The 16,803-nt window shown below is 72.7% G+C and overlaps 3 protein-coding genes across 5 annotated transcripts; 1 reads left to right on the forward strand and 2 right to left on the reverse strand.

The window, feature by feature from the left end:
* Nucleotides 1–127: 127 nt before the first annotated feature.
* PPT2 (palmitoyl-protein thioesterase 2) lies at nt 128–4,248 on the reverse strand. 2 transcript variants are annotated; one of them, XM_052774988.1, is made up of 9 exons: nt 4,155–4,248; nt 3,299–3,488; nt 2,625–2,778; nt 2,371–2,466; nt 1,787–1,894; nt 1,410–1,493; nt 605–689; nt 443–496; nt 130–306 (listed from the first exon to the last, which is right to left on the reverse strand). In XM_052774988.1, the coding sequence occupies exons 1-9, from the start codon at nt 4,244–4,246 to the stop codon at nt 162–164; spliced, it is 1,008 nt and encodes a 335-aa protein (XP_052630948.1). In that variant the 5' UTR covers nt 4,247–4,248; the 3' UTR covers nt 130–161. The 2 variants fall into 2 exon arrangements, with proteins under 2 accessions (XP_052630950.1, XP_052630948.1); XM_052774990.1 differs by lacking the exon at nt 2,371–2,466 and having other exon boundaries at nt 128–306.
* Nucleotides 4,249–4,408: 160 nt separating this feature from the next.
* Nucleotides 4,409–11,365, forward strand: LOC128135820 (carnitine O-acetyltransferase-like). The gene is given in 16 exon segments (XM_052774891.1): nt 4,409–4,553; nt 4,639–4,841; nt 5,328–5,534; nt 5,917–6,020; nt 6,504–6,557; nt 6,675–6,810; nt 7,282–7,456; nt 7,690–7,868; nt 8,076–8,102; nt 8,104–8,177; nt 8,255–8,380; nt 8,472–8,582; nt 8,681–8,816; nt 10,124–10,186; nt 10,301–10,438; nt 10,826–11,365. Coding segments are annotated over 16 exon segments (2,193 nt in total). The 3' UTR covers nt 11,141–11,365.
* A 3,280-nt stretch (nt 11,366–14,645) lies between these two features.
* On the reverse strand, nt 14,646–16,713 carry FKBPL (FKBP prolyl isomerase like). 2 transcript variants are annotated; one of them, XM_052774966.1, is made up of 3 exons: nt 16,591–16,713; nt 16,400–16,456; nt 14,646–16,369 (listed from the first exon to the last, which is right to left on the reverse strand). In XM_052774966.1, exons 2-3 carry the CDS (start codon nt 16,418–16,420, stop codon nt 14,744–14,746), a joined length of 1,647 nt encoding a protein of 548 aa, XP_052630926.1. In that variant the 5' UTR covers nt 16,421–16,456; nt 16,591–16,713; the 3' UTR covers nt 14,646–14,743. The 2 variants fall into 2 exon arrangements, with proteins under 2 accessions (XP_052630926.1, XP_052630925.1); XM_052774965.1 differs by having other exon boundaries at nt 14,646–16,456; nt 16,591–16,712.
* Nucleotides 16,714–16,803: the final 90 nt, after the last annotated feature.

Here is a 16,803-nt window from a genome sequence, read left to right on the forward strand (position 1 = left end):
ACAACCCCATAAGCCCACCCCTGACCCCTAGAGCACCATAGCCCCCCCATACAACCCCATAAGCCCACCCCTGACCCCTCCAGAGCCCCACAGCCCCCCATAGGACCTTCCAGCTCCATCCCAGCCCCCTATCCAGCCCCACAGCCCCCCGCCCCCCCCAGCTACGTGAGCCAGGGGCGGATGCAGTGCTCGTAGACCGAGCGGTTGGAGTGCCAGGCCGTGTGCCCCACGCCCGGCACGGCGCAGCCCCCCAGGTCCCCCCGTGCCTCCAGCGTCTTCAGCCCAAACGTGTCCTGCAGGTAAACCTGGGGGGGGGGGGGTGGGGGGGGGGCGCGTGAGGGTCACAGGGGCCCCCTGCGTCCGGGCCCCCCCAACCACCCCAAGGCAGGGAACCCCAGTGTCCGCCCCCCGCCCCCCAAGCGGGGGGTCCCCTCACTCACCGGCCTGGGCGCGCATCTCCTGCACTGTCTCATTGGCATCATAGAAACCAAAAAGGCTTGGGGGGGGGAGATGGGGGTCAATGGGGGGACCCAGGTGTCCGGGGGGGAACCCAGGCATCCGGGTCCCACTGACCCAACCCGGGGGGGGGGAAGTCCCGGCCCACCTGGACTGCCAGGGCGTGATGACGCCGTCGTCAGGACCCCCGATCAGCACCAGGCTCTGGATCCGCAGCAGGTTCCGCTTCCAGTCTGGGGTTAACAAGGGGTTAACGAGGGGCTGCCGGCACCCTATAGTGCATGGGGGGGGGGGGGAGTCTGGAGGTGCCATAGGGCCCCACTGCCGGCCCTGGGGGGAACCAGAGGGTGGCAGCGCTATGGGACGTCAACAGGAGCTAGGTGGGTACCTATAGGGAGCTATAGGGTTGGCTACAGGTGCACCTGCATTGCACCGCCCAAGTATCTGCACACAAAAGGTGTGTTGGTGTCTGTAGCGTCGTCTATAGGGGTACCTACATGGAGTTACATGAATATCTATAAGGGTACCTACAGGAGTACCTTCACAGACTATAAGCACGTCCATAAGGATACCTATGGCGTATTCAGGTGGGGCTATCGCAGCGTCTATGAAGATATCTATAGAAGTATCTACGTGGCCCTGTAGGAGTATCTATAGGGAACTATATAATTATATATGGGCACATCTACATGAGCCTATATAGCTATCTACAGAGAACCACAAATGTGCCCATAAGAGGTGATAAGTCTCCATGGGGGCTCATATTATCTATAGGAGTTCCTATGGAGACCTCCATGCATGGGTCACTGCAGGGGTCTCCGTGGGGCTGTAGGAGCGACTATAAGGATCCCGCATGAGGCTAGAGGGGTCGCCATAGGGGTCCGCATGGGTCCCAATACGGGGGTCCCCCTGAGGCTAGAGGGGTGTCTGTAGGGGCCTCTATAGGGGCTCACCGGAGGCGTTGGGGTGCAGCCGCTCGTCGTTGAGGAGGGCGAGGAAGTCGCTGCTGTTTAGGTAGAGCTCACGGTGGTGGGGGTCTGGGGGGGGCCCCGCATCCACGGGGCAGGGGGAGGTCAGCCCCCGTGTCGCCCCCCCCAGTGCGACCCCCTCCCCGGGGTCTGCAGGGGGATTTGTCCCCCTGGGGCTGGTTTGGGGGTCTTAGGGGAGTGGGGTCCCCCCATGGCAGGTTTTGGGGTGCGCAGGAATATTTTGGGGTTGGGGTGCCAGGGGGATTTGGGGGTCCCAGGGGGAGGTTTGGGGTCCCAGGGGGAGGTTCGGGGTCCCAGGGGGAGGGTTGGGGTCCCCTGGGGGAGGTTGGGGCGTCCCAGACCGTTCCAGTAGTTGCAGATGGAGACCCCCTGGCCCAGGGGGGTGTAGCAGAGCCGGTAGAGGTTGGACTTCATGTGCCGGGGGAAAAGCCACTTCAGGTAGTCAGTGTCTGCACCGCAACGGCCAGGAACACCCCAAAACCAGTCAGGGACCCCCTGACACCCCCCAAACCCACCCAGGGGCACCCCCAAAACACTCAGGGACCCCCCAAACACCCTGAACCCACCCACGGACACCCCGAAACCACTCAAGGACACCCTAACACCCCCCAATCTCCCGAGGGACCCCCCCAAACCTCCCCATAAACCCCCCAGGGACCCCCCCAAAACCTCCCCAAGCTCCCCAACCACCCCCAGGGACCCTCCAAAGCTCCCCCAACCTCCCCATAACCCGGTCAGGGACCCCCAAACCTACCTTGGACCCCCAAAACCTCCGTAAAAGCCAAAAAACCCCCCACCCAGGGACACCTGAAGCCTCCCCAATGCTCACAAAGGCCCCCCAATTCCCCTTGAGACCCCCAAAACCCCACCCAAGGACCCCCCCAAACCCACCCAGGGACCCGTCCCGTGCCCCCCAGCCCCTCACCCCCGTACTGCCCCATCTGGGGGGCCGCCAGCGAGATGAAGCTGTGGACGTTGTGGTCGGGCATCGTGGCCAGCAGCGCCCGGCAGATGAGACCCCCTGCGGGTGGGGGGTCAGTGGGGGGACCCCGGTGTCCAGGGGACCCCCACCCATGGACCCCAGTGTCTGGGGAGCACCCCCTCCAACCCACGCCCGCCCCCCAGACCCAGGTACCTGGGAGACCCCCCCCCCCCGGAGCCGGGCACCCCCCCGCGCACCCTGGCTGTAGCCCAGCAGGTGGACGCCGTCGGCGGCGTTGGCCATGATGGGGGCGAGGGCGCGGCGGAACCCCTCGACCTGCACCCACAGCGGCCGCAGCGATGCCCCCCGGTCGAAGAGGTCCAGGACCGTCACCTCCGTCCCTGGGTGGCTCTGGGGGGGGGCGACAGGGGGGTGGGTGTCAAAGGGGGGGGTCAAGGAGGGGACAGGCGTCTGGGCAAGGGACACAGGTGTCTGGGGGGGACCCAGGCGTCCCAGGGGGTGACGTGGGGGGACCCAGGTGTCTGGGGGGGCCCCAGGCATCCAGGGGGGGCTCATATGAGCGGACCCTGGCATCCCGGGGGTCGGGGGGGGCCCAGCATGCGGGCAGGGTCAGGTGTCTGGATGGGGTCACGGGGGGGGCACCCAGGTGGGAGGAAGGGGGGTGCCCGGGGGGGGTGCAGGAGGGGACCCGGGCGTTCGGGCAGGGCGAAGGGGGAGACCCAAGTGTTCGCGTGGGGTCGTGCGGGGGGGGGGCGGGAAGACACGGGGGCCCCGGCATCCGGGTGGGATGAAGGGGGGAGGGACCCCGGTGCCCGGGTGAGATCACGCAGGGGACCCAGGTGTCGGGGGGGGCGGGGTGACGGACCCAGGCCCCCGGGGGGGTGCAGGGGACCCCCCCCGCCCGCCTGACCTCGTTGATGAAGGCGCGGAGGTGTCGGAAGTCGCTGGGGCTGTCGAAGAGGCCGTGGACGATGACGACGGGGCGGTAGGAGCCCCCCGGGACCACCAGCAGGAGGAGGAGGAGGAGGGGGGGGAGGAAGGCCAAGGCCAGCGCCACGGCCCCCCCCCCCGCGCCCCACGCCGCGCCACGCAGGGGGCATCTGGAGGCGGGGGGGGGGGGGCAGGGGATCAGACGGGGACCCAGCGGCCCCGCACCCCCTCGGGGGGTCCCAGGGCGTAGCGGGGCGCTGCCCCTCCCCCCCAGCCCCCTGCCCCTCTCCCCCAGCCCCCTGCCCCTCTCCCTGTTTACCTCCCGGCTCCCCTCCCCCTCCCGCACGTCAGTTCCGGCGCGCGCGGCCCTAACAGCCCCCCCCGCCTCCCCCCACCGGGCACCCAGGCGTCCCGACCCCCCCCGACCCCCACCCCCATCCACCGCGGGGGGGGGGGTCCCCTCGGTCAAGCCATGGGGTCACTGGGGGGAACCCCGGCGCCCGGGCCCCCCACTCCCACGGAGCGGGGGGGGACGACGACCCCGGCGGCCGGGCCCCACGGCCGCAGGTCCCACGGGGGGACCCCGGCGGCCGGGCCCCGCGGCTCCCACGGGGGTGGGGGGGGGAACCCCGGCGGCCGGGCCCCCACCGCCTCGTCACGCTCCGGGGCACGCCGGCGGCCGGGGCTTCCCCAGGGGGGAACCGCGGGGTCACGCGTGTCCCGGGGGACCCCACGCACCTCGCTGCCGCCGAGAACCCAGGCGTCCGGGCTGCCCGACCCTGCCCCCCCCTCCACCCCCCCCCGCGGGGACCCACGCGTCCGGGCCCCACCCCCACCTGCGGCCACTGTGTGCTGAGCAAACACGGAGCGGCTGAGAGCTTGTCAAGAGGGAAAGTGGGGGGGGGCACCCCCGCGCGCTGGGTGTCATCCCCGGACGCCCGGGTCCCCCTCTAGGACGCCCGGGTCCCCCCCGGACGCTTGGATGTCCCCCCCCGGACGCCTGGGAGCCCCCCCCGAATGCCTGGGTGTCCCCTCCCGGAGGCTTGGGTGCGTCCCCCCCCCGGACGCTTGGGTGTCGTCGTCCCCCCGAATGCCTGGGTCCCCCCCCGGACGCCCGGGTCCCCCCCGGGTGGGGGGGTGCTATGGCGGGGGGGGCAGCCCGCAGGGGACCCGGGTGTCCGGGACGGGACGCTCATTAGCGGCAGCTGCTGTTAATGAGGCTTCGTTACTCCCGGGTGGGGCCCTCCCGGGGGGCCCCCGGGTCCCCCCCCCGTGACCGTGGGCCGTCTGGAGGGGGTGGAGCCCACGCGGTGCCCTGAGCGCCGTGGGTGGTCGCGGGGGTGGCCGGACGCCTGGGTCCCCGCGGGGGGGGTGGGGTGTGGGGGGGTGGGCGTGGGCGGGGCGGGACCCGGGCGGACCCAGGCGCCCGGGAGGGACCCGCGAGTCCGGGCCATGGGGCGGTCGCCGTGGGTCTGGGGTCGCCGCCGCGCCCCCCCCCGCGCCCCCCCCCCGCCGCCCCGCCGGTGAGTCCACGCGCGCCCGTGGCGGGGGGGAAGCGCTCGTGCGGGGCGGCACGTCCGCGTGCTGCGGGGGGCGGGGCGTGGGGGGGGCTCGTTGCACGTGGCAGGGGGGTTCCCATTGCACGGGGGGGGGGGGCGCGTCCTGGGGGGGGGGGTCGCCATCACATGGGGGGGTCCCACTGCACGCGGGGGGGTGTCTTGGGGGGATCCACATCACCCGGGGTCCCATCGCACCGGGGGGGTCCTCACCACCCGACGGGGTCCCCGTGGCACGAGGCGGCGGGGGGCGTCCCGGGGGGGTCCCGTCACATGGGGGGGTCCCGCTGCACGCGGGGGTCCTGGGGGGTCCCCACTGCACCGGGGGGGTGGGTGGGTGTGTCTTGGGGGGATCCGCATCACTCGGGGTCCCATTGCACTGGAGGGGGGGGGGCCGTTCCCCGCGGGGGGGGGTCCCCGTTGCTCAGGGGGTCCCGGGGTTCCCCCCCGCAGGAGGTGCCCGGGAGGGGCGGGCGCCCCCCGCTGCCGGCGCTGGGGGCGACGCTGGGGCGGCTGCTGGGGGCACTGGAGGCACTGGTGGCCCCGGGGGAGCGGGACCGGACCCGCCGCCTGGTCCGGGAGTTCGGGGCGCCCGGGGGGGCCGGGCCCCGCCTGCAGGAGCGGCTGCGCCGGCAGCCCCCCGTCCCCCCCCGCCTGCCGGTGAGCCCCGGGGGGGGGGCTTCGGGGGGACCCGGGAGTTCAGGGGAGACTCAGGGGGGTGAGGGGACCCGGGGGGGGACAGGGGGGCTTTGGGGGGACGCAGGGGGTTGGGGGGACCCAGGGCGGTGGGGGGACCCGGGGGGGACGGGGGGGGGGGCTTCGGGGGGACCCGGGAGTTCAGGGAGGACTCAGGCGGGTGAGGGGACCCAGGTGTCTGGGCAGGGAGGGGGGACCCAGGAGTTTTGGGGGGCCCCGGGAGTTCAGGGGGACCCAGGCGTCCGGGGAAGGATGGGGGACCCAAGTGTCAGGGGACAGCCAGGATTTGGGGGGGGGGACAGACCCAGGCGTCCGGGGGACCCAGGTGTCCGGGCGTTGGGCGCAGGAATGGCCGTGGGGCTCCAGCGAGCGGCTGCCGCTGCCCGTGCACACCAGTGCCGGACTGGTGCTGCCCCGGCAGGACTGGGAGGACTGGAGGGGGCAGCTGTGGTGAGTGGGGTCTGGAGAGCTGGGGGGTGGACTGGAGGGGACTGGGGGTCACTGGGAGGGACTGGAGGGGACTGGTAGGGGACTGGAGGGCACTGGGAGGGATTGGAGGGGACTAGGGGGCACTGGGGGACACTGGAGAGCACTGAGAGGGGACTGGGAGGGACTGGGGGGACACTGGGGGGGCACTGGGAGGGACTGAGAGGGGACTGGTAGGGGACTGGAGGGCACTGGGAGGGATTGGAGGGGACTAGGGGGCACTGGGAGGGGCTGAGAGGGGACTGGGAGGGACTGGGGGACACTGAGGGGCACTGGGAGGGACTGAGAGGGGACCAGGGGGCACTGGGAGGGACTGGAGGAGTCTGGGAGGCACAGAGGGGGCACTGCGGGACACTGGAGGGCACTGGGAGGGACTGAGAGGGGACTGGAGGGCACTGGGGGACACTGGGGGGGCACTGGGGGACACTGGCGTCACTGGTTCCCCAGGTTTGCGGCTCGGCTCATCGCAGGCGTCCTCGACTACCGGGCGCAGCTGGAGCGGTGGGTGCTGGGGCCGAGGGGGTCCCGTGGGGGGCTGGGGGTCACTGGGGGGGGGCACGGGGTGCCAGGGGTCCCTGTGAGGTGCCATGGGTGACGGCGGGTGTCCTGGTGGCCCAGGCGTGACCCCCCTGAGCCGTGGGTGCAGGCAGCGTTTGGGGGGTGCCGGGTGCCGGGCCCCCAGCGGGACGAGGTGCTGCGGCTGCCCCCCGGCGCCCAGCCCCCCCCCTTCATCACTGTCGTCCGCAACTGCCAGGTACCGGGGGGGGGGGGGGGCAGGGCAGGGTGGGGGGTCTCGGGGGAGGACACACAGGGGGGTCCTGAGGGGTCTGGGGGCGTCCAGGTGGGTCCTGGCATGGAAATGGGGGGTCCTGGGGGGGATATGGCATTCCTGGGAGGGGTCAGGGGGTCCTGGGGGGGTCACGGGGGGGACATGGGGGTTTCCTGAGGGGCCTGGGGGGGTTCAGGAGGGTCCTGGTGGGGAAATGGGGGGGCATGGGGGGTCCTGGGGGGGATATGGGAGTCCTGGGGGGGGGACACGGGGGGTCCTGGGGGTCCGAGAAGGGGGAGATAGGAGGGATGGAGGAGGGTGCTGGGGGGAGCTGGGGGCACGGGGGGGTCTGGGAGGGTCCTGGGGGACACGGGTGGTGGTTTTGAGGCCGCCGGGGGTGGGGCCGTGCGGTGCCAACGGGGCCGTTTTGGGGTGTGTCCCCCCCTTCCCCCCCAGTTCTTCCAGGTGGAAGCATGTGGGGAGGCGGGGACCCCCCTGCCACCGGCGGCGCTGGCAGCGGCCCTGGGGGGGCTGCGGGCGCGGACGGGGCGGGGCGGGGCCCCGCCCCTGGGGCTGCTGACAGGGCAGCACCGGCACGCGTGGGGGCGGGTCTACCGCCTGCTGATGCGGGGTGAGTTGGCGGGGCCTGGAGGGGTGGGACTTCCTGTTTTGGGGTGTCTTTGGGGGGTGGGACTTCCTCTTCAGGTGCTAACAGAGGGCGGGACTTCCTGGTTTTGGGCCCCAGGGGGTGGGATTTCCCCTCTGGGGAGGCCCTGGGGGCGGGGCTTCTTGTTTGGGCGGTTCTTGAGGGCGGGGCTTCCCAGGGCAGACGGGGTGGCACCCACTGAAGCTCCGCCCCCGCAGACCGACTGAACCGTGCCTCGATTGGCCGGATCCAGCGCAGCCTCTTCGCGCTCAGCCTGGACGCGCCGGTGCTGGCGGCCGCCGGGGGGCGGGGCCCGGGGGGCGGGGCCGCGCAGGTGCTGCACGGGGGCGGGGCCTGCGCCAACAGTGGCAACCGCTGGTTCGACAAGACCCTCCAGGTGGGCGGGGCTTCTGCAGTCGGGTCCCTGGGAGGGGGGACTTCCTGTTTGTGGGTCACGTGTCCCCGTGGAGGGCGGGGCTTCCTTTGTTCCAGGGTGGTGGGCAGGGCTTCCTGTTCTGCCCCAGAAGGCGTGTCTGCGAGGGGGCAGTACTGGGCAGTCAGGGGCGGGACTTCCTGCGCCCTGACACTCCCTCCGCCCCCCCAGTTCATCGTGGGGGAGGACGGGACCTGCGGGGGTCGTCTACGACCCGGCCGTGATTGACGGCGCCGTCGTTGCGGAGATGGTCGACCATGCCCTCGACTGCTGGTGGGTGAGGGGGGCGGGGCTTGGCAGGGCGGGGGCCAGGAGGGACTTCCCTGCCCTCACCGGCCCTTGCCTTCCAGCCGCCGCCCGGACCCCAGCCCCGCCTCGATGACATCACTGCCCCTCCCCCCACCCCAGCGGCTCCGCTTCAGCCTCGGCCCCGAAACCGCCCCCGAGGTGGAGCGGGCGAAGCGGCACCTGGACAGGTGGGGTCACAGGGGGGGTCAGGGGGTGCGGGGCGATGGTCGGGGAGGGGCCGGGCGTCGCCCCTCACCCCCTGTCCACCCCCCTCCCCAGCCTGGCGGCGGACGTGGACGTTCACTGCTTCTCCCACGAGGGCTTCGGGGCAGGCGGGCCACTGCGGCCGGAGGCCATCGTCCAGGTGGCCCTGCAGGTGGCCTTCTACAGGTACGGGGGGGGGGGGGGGCCTCGGCATCCGGGGGGACACACCCCGGTGTCCGGGGGGGGACCCTGGCGCCCGTGTGACCCAGGCCTGCCCCGCCCAGGGCCCATGGCTCCCTCTGCGCCTCCTGCGAGCCGACCTCCCTGCGCCACGTCCTGCCCGGCTGCACGGACCTGCTGCGCCCCCCCGGGCCCCCCTGCCTGGCCCTGGCCCGTGCCCTTGACGACCCCCATGCGGAGGTAGGCAGGACTTCCTGTCCGGGTGGGAAGTGGGGGCGGGACTTCCTGCCCTGGGTGTGAAGTTGGGGCGGGACTTCCTGCCCCGGGTGTGAAGTGCAGGTGGGACTTCCTGCCCCGGGTGTGAAGTGGGGGCGGGACTTCCTACCCCAGGTGTGAAATTGGGGCGGGACTTCCTGTCCCGAGTGTGAAGTGCAGGTGGGACTTCCTGCCCCGGGTGTGAAGTGGGGGCAGGACTTCCTGTCCCGGGTGTGAAGTGGGGGCGGGACTTCCTGCCCTGGGTGTGAAGTTGGGGCGGAACTTCCTGTCCCGAGTGTGAAGTGCAGGTGGGACTTCCTGTCCCGAGTGTGAAGTGCAGGTGGGACTTCCTGCCCCGGGTGTGAAGTGGGGGCAGGACTTCCTGTCCCGGGTGTGAAGTTGGGGCGGGACTTCCTGCCCCAGGTGTGAAGTGGGGGCGGGACTTCCTACCCCAGGTGTGATGTGGGAGGTGGGACTTCCTGCCCCGGGTGTGACGTGCAGGTGGGACTTCCTGCCCCGGGTGTGAAGTGGGGGCGGGACTTCCTGCCCTGGGTGTGAAGTTGGGGCGGAACTTCCTGTCCCGAGTGTGAAGTGCAGGTGGGACTTCCTGTCCCGAGTGTGAAGTGCAGGTGGGACTTCCTGCCCCGGGTGTGAAGTCAGGGCGGGACTTCCTACCCCAGGTGTGATGTGGGGGGTGGGACTTCCTGCCCCGGGTGTGACGTGCAGGTGGGACTTCCTGCCCCGGGTGTGAAGTGGGGGTGGGACTTCCTGCCCCGGGTGTGAAGTTGGGGTGGGACTTCCTACCCCAGGTGTGAAGTTGGAGTGGGACTTCCTGTCCCGGGTGTGAAGTGCAGGTGGGACTTCCTGCCCCGGGTGCAAAGTGGGGGCGGGACTTCCTACCCCAGGTGTGAAGTGGGGGCGGGACTTCCTGCCCCGGGTGCGAAGTGGGGGCGGGACTTCCTGCCCCGGGTGTGAAGTGGGGGCAGGACTTCCTGTCCCGGGTGTGAAGTTGGGGCGGGACTTCCTGCCCCAGGTGTGAAGTGGGGGCGGGACTTCCTGCCCCGGGTGTGAAGTCGGGGCGGGACTTCCTACCCCAGGTGTGATGTGGGGGGTGGGACTTCCTGCCCCGGCTGTGACGTGCAGGTGGGACTTCCTGCCCCAGGTGTGAAGTGGGGGTGGGACTTCCTGCCCCGGGTGTGAAGTTGGGGTGGGACTTCCTGTCCCGGGTGTGAAGTGGGGGCGGGACTTCCTGCCCCGGGTGCAAAGTGGGGGCGGGACTTCCTGTTCCGCAGCCGGAGCTGCAGCTGGCGCTGCTGCGCGAGGCCGTGGAGGCGCAGAGCCGGCGCACGCAGGAGGTGAGGGCACCCCGCGTCGGGGGGCGGGTGGGGACCGCGGCATCGGGGGCGGGGTCACGGGGAGGGGGGCGGGGCTACGGGGCGGGCGTGTGAGGACCGCGGTGCCCGGCGCAGGTGCTGGCCGGGCAGGGCGCCGAGCGGCACCTGCAGGGGCTGCGGCAGGCGGCCATCGCGGCGGGGGAGCCGCTCCCCGAAATCTTCATGGACCCGGCCTACGCCCTCGCCACCCACTTCCGCCTCTGCACCGTGCAGGTACCCGCCCCGGAACATCCCCCCCCCCCCCCCCAAAACCCACCCAGGGCCCCCCCCGGGGCTGGGGGGCCCAGGGCGTTTGGGGGTGTGCCACCGGGGGGTCGGGGGTCTCTCTGGAGCCCTTTGGGGTGCACAGGGGGGAGATCGGGTGCATTTGGGGGGGTGGGGGCCATTTTTAGGTAGGGGGCAGGAACCGGGGGGGGGTATTTGGGGCAGTTTGGGTGCCTCCAGGGTGTGTTTTCAGGGGTGGGTACTTTTGGGGGGACACACACAGGTTGGGGGGCTGGGGCCAACCCAGGCACCGTTTGGGGGGGTCTTGGGGCGGTTCGGGGCGTTTTGGGGTGTGCTGGCGGGTCCTGGGGTGCAGCACCATTCCCCCCCCGCCAGGTGCGCTCCCGCGAGGGCTGCTGGCTGCTGCGGGGGCCACTGGTGCCCGACGGCTATGGGGTGGGGGTGGGGCACGTGGCCCCCCCCAGATCCCCACGACCCCCCCGGCCCCCCCGGGGGTCTGCGTGTGGCCGTCACCGCCTTCGCCTGCTGCCACCAGACCGAGGCCGCCCGCCTGGGGGCTGCGCTGCAGGGCGCCCTCGACAGCCTCGGGGGGCTGCTGCGCCGCCACGGCCCCCCCTGAGATCTCCAAGCCCCCCCCCGCGGCACCCCCCGAGTGACACCGGCCCCTGGGTGATCCCCAGTGACCCCTGACCTTACCCCCACCCCCCAAATCTGGGGGGACCTCCCCCCCCACCTCCCCAGGGTCGCCCCTGCAATCCCCCAACACTCCCGGGGTCCCCCACGGCCCCCCTGGACCCCCACCACTCCCTAGACTCCCCCGGGACTGGCCCCATTGGGCCAAGGTGACTATTTTCGGCCAAACCCGGCTGTTCTGGGTCACTGCAAACGTCAATAAAGTCTCTTGTGGCCTCGCTGGTGTCGGGGGCTCCGGTCCGGTGGATCCACTCCGGGTTCTTGGGGGGGGTCCCGGTCCCGGTCCGGTCGGATCCAGCCCGGTATTTGCACCGGCCCCGATCCGGTCCGAGGGATCCAGTCCGGGCGGCGGTGCCGGTCCCGCTCCGCTCCGGCCCGATCCAGGCCGGGTTCCGGGGCGGTCCCGGTCCCGGTCCCGGTCCGGCCCGCTCGGCTCCAGCCCGGGATTTGTGCCGGACCGGGAGAGGAGGGGGGGGGCGCCGATCCGGCCGGGGGATCCAGGCCGGGCGCCGGTTCCGATCCGGATCCGCGTTCCGATCCGGCCCGGGCTTTGCGCCGGCCCGGCTGGGGGTCCCGGTCCCGGTCCCGGTCCCGGTCCCGGTCCCTGTGCGGCCCGGCCATGGCGGCCGAGAAACCCGGTGCGGAGCGGGATGGGGGCGGGGGGGAGTGATGGGGGGCTGGGGGAGACGTGGGGGGCAGGAGGGTCCCTTGGGGGGGGGTCGCGTCACGCGTGTCCGCGTTCGAGGAGGCCGCGCTGTGCGGGCGGGGGGATGCTGCGTGTGCGACGATCACACGCGTGTCCCGGGGGGGGGTGGGGGGTGTTGCACACGCGTGTGCACATGCCCCGGGGGACCCAGGCGTCCGGGGCAGACACCCCCCCCCCCCTTGTCGCGCTATAAATAGCTCCGGGGGGCGGGGGGAGGGTGACCCAGAAACGGGGCCCTGGGGGGGGGGGGAGGGGAGGCGTTCCGGAGGGGGGGGGCATTTGATTTGGGGGGCTGGACTTCTGGGGCTCTTGGGGGGATTTGGGGGGGGAGGGGGCTGGGAGTTTGGGGGAGCCCTTGGCGATGGGGGGAAGTCCCTGGGGGTGGGGGTGGGGTCCCGGGGGGGGTCCCGTCCGCCCTGACGCCCCTCTCCCCCCAGGAGCGCCGGAGGGGGCCCCCCACGCATCGCCCCCCCCCCTACGGGCCGCCGGCACCGCCGGGGCCGGGGGGGGGGCGCCGGGGCGGCCACGCTGCCGCGGGGGGGGACCGGCGGGGGCGGCCACGCTGCCGCGGGGGGGGGCCGGGGGTCGGGGGGGCGGCGGGGGCGGCCACGCTGCCCCGGGGGCTGCCGGGGGCCGGGGGGGGCCCGCACGTGGCCCCGCACGCAGCCACGCTGCCCCGGCCCCCCCCCGCCGCCTCCCAGCCCTACGGGCCCCCCCCGCAGCCCCCCCTGCCCTACGCGCCCCCCCCCTTCACCCTCCAGCTCCAGCCCTGCACCGCCTACGTCCCCGTCTACCCCGTCGGGCCGGTGAGTGGGCGGGGCCTGCGGGAGGGGCGGGGCCTGCGGGGAGGGGAGGGGCTGGGGGAAGGCAGGAGAGTGCCAGGGCGGCGATGGAGCCGGCCGGGAGGGGCGGGGCTAACGGAAGGGGCGGGGTTATTGGGGACGCGGGTCCAGCGGGGGGGAGGGCCCATAGGGAGGGGCTGTGGCTTGCAGTGGGGTGGGGTCCAACAGCTGGGGGTGGAACTTCATGAGGGCGGGGCCTGCAGGGAAGGTCTCTGGGGGTGGGGTTTGTGGGAAGGGGCGTGGCCTCTGGTGGGAGGCGTGGTCTGATGAGGGGCACAGACTGAACTTCCAGGGTCCTATGGGGAGAGAGCTGGGACCTCTGGGGGTGTGGCCCGTGGGAGGGGTGGTGTGTACATGGGCGTGGTCACGCAGGGGGCGTGTCCTGCCGCGGGCCCCACCCCTGACCCCCCCCCTCCTCTCTGCAGGCCTTTGGGGCAGCCCCCCCCGGCCCCGGCCCCGGCCCCCTGCCCGGCCCCGTGGGGGTGCCGGTGGGGGGCACCCTGGGGGGGCCATTGGGGACCCCCATGGGGGTGCCCGGGGGGGTCCCGGCGGGGCTGGAGGGGCGCCGGGCGCCCCACGACTACCTGCCCATCGCTGTCCTCACCACCCTCTGCTGCTTCTGGCCCACCGGCGTCGTCGCCATCGTCAAAGCTGTGCAGGTGGCGGGGGGTGGGGGGCTGTGGGGAGGGCGGGTCTGGGGGCCATCCAGGTGCCCCCCGGGACACATAGGGGTGCCAGGGCCGTGGGACAGTGGTGCTGACCCGCCCCCCGCCCCCCCCAGGTGCGCACGGCAGTGGCGCGGGGGGACATCGTCTCGGCCGAGATCGCCTCGCGGGAGGCACGAAACTTCTCCTTCATCAGCCTGGCCGTGGGCATCGCCGCCATCGTGCTCTGCACCATCCTCACCGTCGTCATCATCATCGCCGCCCAGCACCACGACAACGACTGGGAGCCCTAGTGACGTCACCGCGACACCCCCCCCACCCGCCGCGCCCCAGCCACGGTGGCGATGGGGACCCTCGGCATCGCCGTGGCAACGCTGGGGATCCTAGCAACGCCGTAGCGACGGCTCGGGTACTGGAGACCCTCGGCGTTGCCGCGGCAACAGCGCCGGGCGTCCCCATGGCAACGCCCGGGAGGCCTCGCGTTGCCGCGGTAATGGGAACAGCCACTCCCGGCGTCGCCATGGCGACGCCTGGCATCCCACAGCAACACCCTGGCAACAGGTACAGCATCACCACGGCAACGCCTGGCCCCACCCACCCCCAGCCACGCCTCTGGCCCCGCCCCCAGGGCTCCACGGTGGGCGGGCCTCCCAGGAAGCTTTGTGGCGGGGCCCCGCCCCATCTGCATGCCAAGACCCGCCCCCGCACCAGGCCCCGCCCCCTGTGACGTTTTGCTGCTGCCGGTTCAATAAATCTCTATATTGATACGGGGGAGGGGCAGCGCTTTACCGTCCCGCTCGCTGCCCGGGGGGGGGGGGAAGGAAGGGTGTCTCCATGGCAATGCGGGGCGGGGGGGGGGGGGGTTGCTGCTAATGAAGCGGGGCCATTGTTAGGGGCTGCTAATTGGAGGTGCGGGGCGGGGGGGGGGGGTTGCTGCTGCTAATGAAGTGGGGCCATTGTTAGGGGCTGCTAATTGGAGGCGTGGCCCACAGCATCCCCCCAGCCATGCCCCATCTGCCCCCACCCCCTCCCCCCAATCAAGCATTTCTCATTAACAATCCTGTTCATTAATGGGGGGGCGGGGGGCCTCATCCCCAGATCCCCCCCCCCCCAAAACAGCATCTCCATGACAACAGCACTCCTGGTCCTGCATCCCTGGGGTGATGCCACATCCATCCACCCCCCCCCCATTCCCTAATGAAGCACCCCTCATTAACACACCTGTTTATTATCAAGGAGGGGCATCCCCAGCACCCCAGCCCCCTCCCCACCCCTACCGAAGAAACTGCTCATCAACAATCCGGTTTATTATCAAGGGGGCATCCCCAGCCCCCCAGACAGACCGCCCCCACCCCAGACGAAGCGCCCCTCGTTAACACCCCCCCCCTCAGGCGAAGAGCCGACCGAGGCGTCGTGCCAGGCGGGCGTCCCTCTCCCGGGCGGCCCCCCGCACCCGGCGCAGCTCCCGGCGTGCCCCGGCGTGGCCGGGCTCCTCCCGCAGCACCAGCGCCAGGTCGGCGGCCGCCGCCTCCAGGTCGCTCATGGCCGCCGCCGCCAGCGCTCGCCGGAACCGGGCCTCCAGGTGCCCCGGCCGAAGGGCCAGTGCTTTGCCGGCGTTGGCGGCCGCCGCTGCCGGCAGCCCCAGCCGCAGCTGGCAGAGGGCCAGCCCGGCGTGCAGCTCCGCCTTGGGCCGTGCCAGGGCAGGGGGCAATGGCGGGGCCCCCCCGGCCGCCACCGCCGCTCGCAGGGCCTGGGCGTAGGCCCTGGCCGCCGGCCCTGCCGCCCCCCGCCCCCAGCAACGACGCCGCCCGCTCCTGCCGCGCCAGCACCGCCCGCCAGCGCCCGCCCGGCGCCTCCTCCCAGAAGGGGGGTGCGGGGGAGAAGCCCCCCAACCGCACCCCCATCGCCGCCCCCCGCCCCCGCCGGCCACAGCCGGGCCCGCTCCCCCCGCCGCCATCGTCTCCAGGCAGGCGTCCAGCGCCGCCGCCCACCGCCCCTCGCCATCCCCCAGCCGCAGGGTCTGCCACCGGCCGCCCCCTGCCCCTGCCGCCACCGCCCCCCACCCTGCCGCCACTCCCGCCCCGGGGGGGGTCTCCAGCCGCACGCGGCAGCGGGAGCCGGGACCAGGGCGACCCAGCCCCCGGCCGCGCCGCAGCACCCGTTTGGCAAAGGCGGCGTCAGGGCTGAGCCACCAGCCCGGGGGGGGCCCGGCCCCCGCCCAGGGGTCTTCCTCCTCCCCCTCCCCCTCCTCGCCGTCGTCGTTGTCCTCCTCCTCCAGCTGCCCCCACCCCTCCTCCTCTTCCTCCTCCCCCCCCTCCTCGGGTGCCCGCAGCCACACCTCCTCGCGTGACCAGTCCCAGGGATCCCCCGCCCCATCGGGCGGGGCCGGGAGGGGCACGTGCTCGCGGGATGGTGACGCCCGGCGGGGCGACACCCCATCGGGTGGAGCCCGGAGGGCGTCAGCTGGATCCTGGCTTCCCGCCCTCTCATTGGTTGGGGCTCGGAGGCCAGCATCCTCATTGGTTGGGGCTTCAGGTCCTGTGTCCTTATTGGCTGGGATGCGTGGGACGGGGTCCTGATTGGTTGGGGCTTGCGGCACTGCATCCTCATTGGTCAGGTGCTGCAGCCCTTTGGCCTCATTGTTCAGGTTGTGCGGCTCTGCCTTCTCATTGGCTGCACCCTGTAGCCCGGTAAGCTCATTGGCTGGGCCCTGGTGTCCCGTGGTCTCATTGGTTGGGTCTTGGGGCCCTGCCTCTTCACTGGCTGGGCTGTGCAGGCCTCCTCTCTCCTCATTGGCTGAGCCCCCGGGCGCTTGGCTCCCCCCTAGCTGCTCATTGGCTGAGCTGGGCTGCTCCTCGGACAAGCCCAGCAGCAGTGCGACCCCATTGGATGACTCCCCCACTGCGCAGGCTCCCCCGAGCTCTTCACTGGCTGGTACCGGCCTCCCTCCCTCCTCATTTGGCAAACCTCCGGGCGCTCGCTGCCCATTGGCCGGCTCCTCCGCAGCCCCATTGGCTGCTCCCCTGAGCGCTGCCTCCCCATCGGCTGAATCTCCGCCTTCCATTTCTTCCTCGGCCAATCGCGTTTCTCCGGCGGTGGCCTACGAGACGGGGGGGCGGAGCCTGATCAGAGAGGACCCCGGTGTCCGCCCCACCCCCCACCGGGGGCACCCCGGCCTCCGGGACCCCCCCCGCCCCCGTGGACCCGGCCGTCCCGGGCCGCTCACGCTCCCACCTGGGCGAGGACCCCGGCGTCCGGCAGCCCCGCCTCCTCGCGTCACATCCGGCCACGCCCCCAGCTGGGCCGCGGCCCACCTGGGCGGGGTTGCCGTGGAGACGCCCACGTTCCCTCCCGCCCGCCCGCCCTCCCTCCCTCCCTCCCTCCCTCCCTCCCTCCCTCCTTCCCTCCTTCCTTCCCCTGCGGGCGGGGCGGGTCCTACCGGGGCCG

Source organism: Harpia harpyja, chromosome 25, assembly GCF_026419915.1.
Source record: "Harpia harpyja isolate bHarHar1 chromosome 25, bHarHar1 primary haplotype, whole genome shotgun sequence".
In the NCBI taxonomy this organism is placed as follows: domain Eukaryota; kingdom Metazoa; phylum Chordata; class Aves; order Accipitriformes; family Accipitridae; genus Harpia; species Harpia harpyja.

Coding starts and splice junctions, on each gene's coding strand:
- FKBPL (XM_052774965.1), bottom strand. CDS start 16,420: ATGGAAGGCGGAGATTCAGCCGATGGGGAGGCAGCGCTCAGGGGAGCA.
- PPT2 (XM_052774988.1), bottom strand. CDS start 4,246: ATGACACCCAGCGCGCGGGGGTGCCCCCCCCCACTTTCCCTCTTGACA. Junction 1,494..1,786: donor CATCTGCAACTACTGGAACG/GTCTGGGACGCC, acceptor GGCCCCCCCCAG/ACCCCCACCACCGTGAGCTC. Junction 307..442: donor CAGGAGATGCGCGCCCAGGC/CGGTGAGTGAGG, acceptor CCCCCCCCCCCA/GGTTTACCTGCAGGACACGT.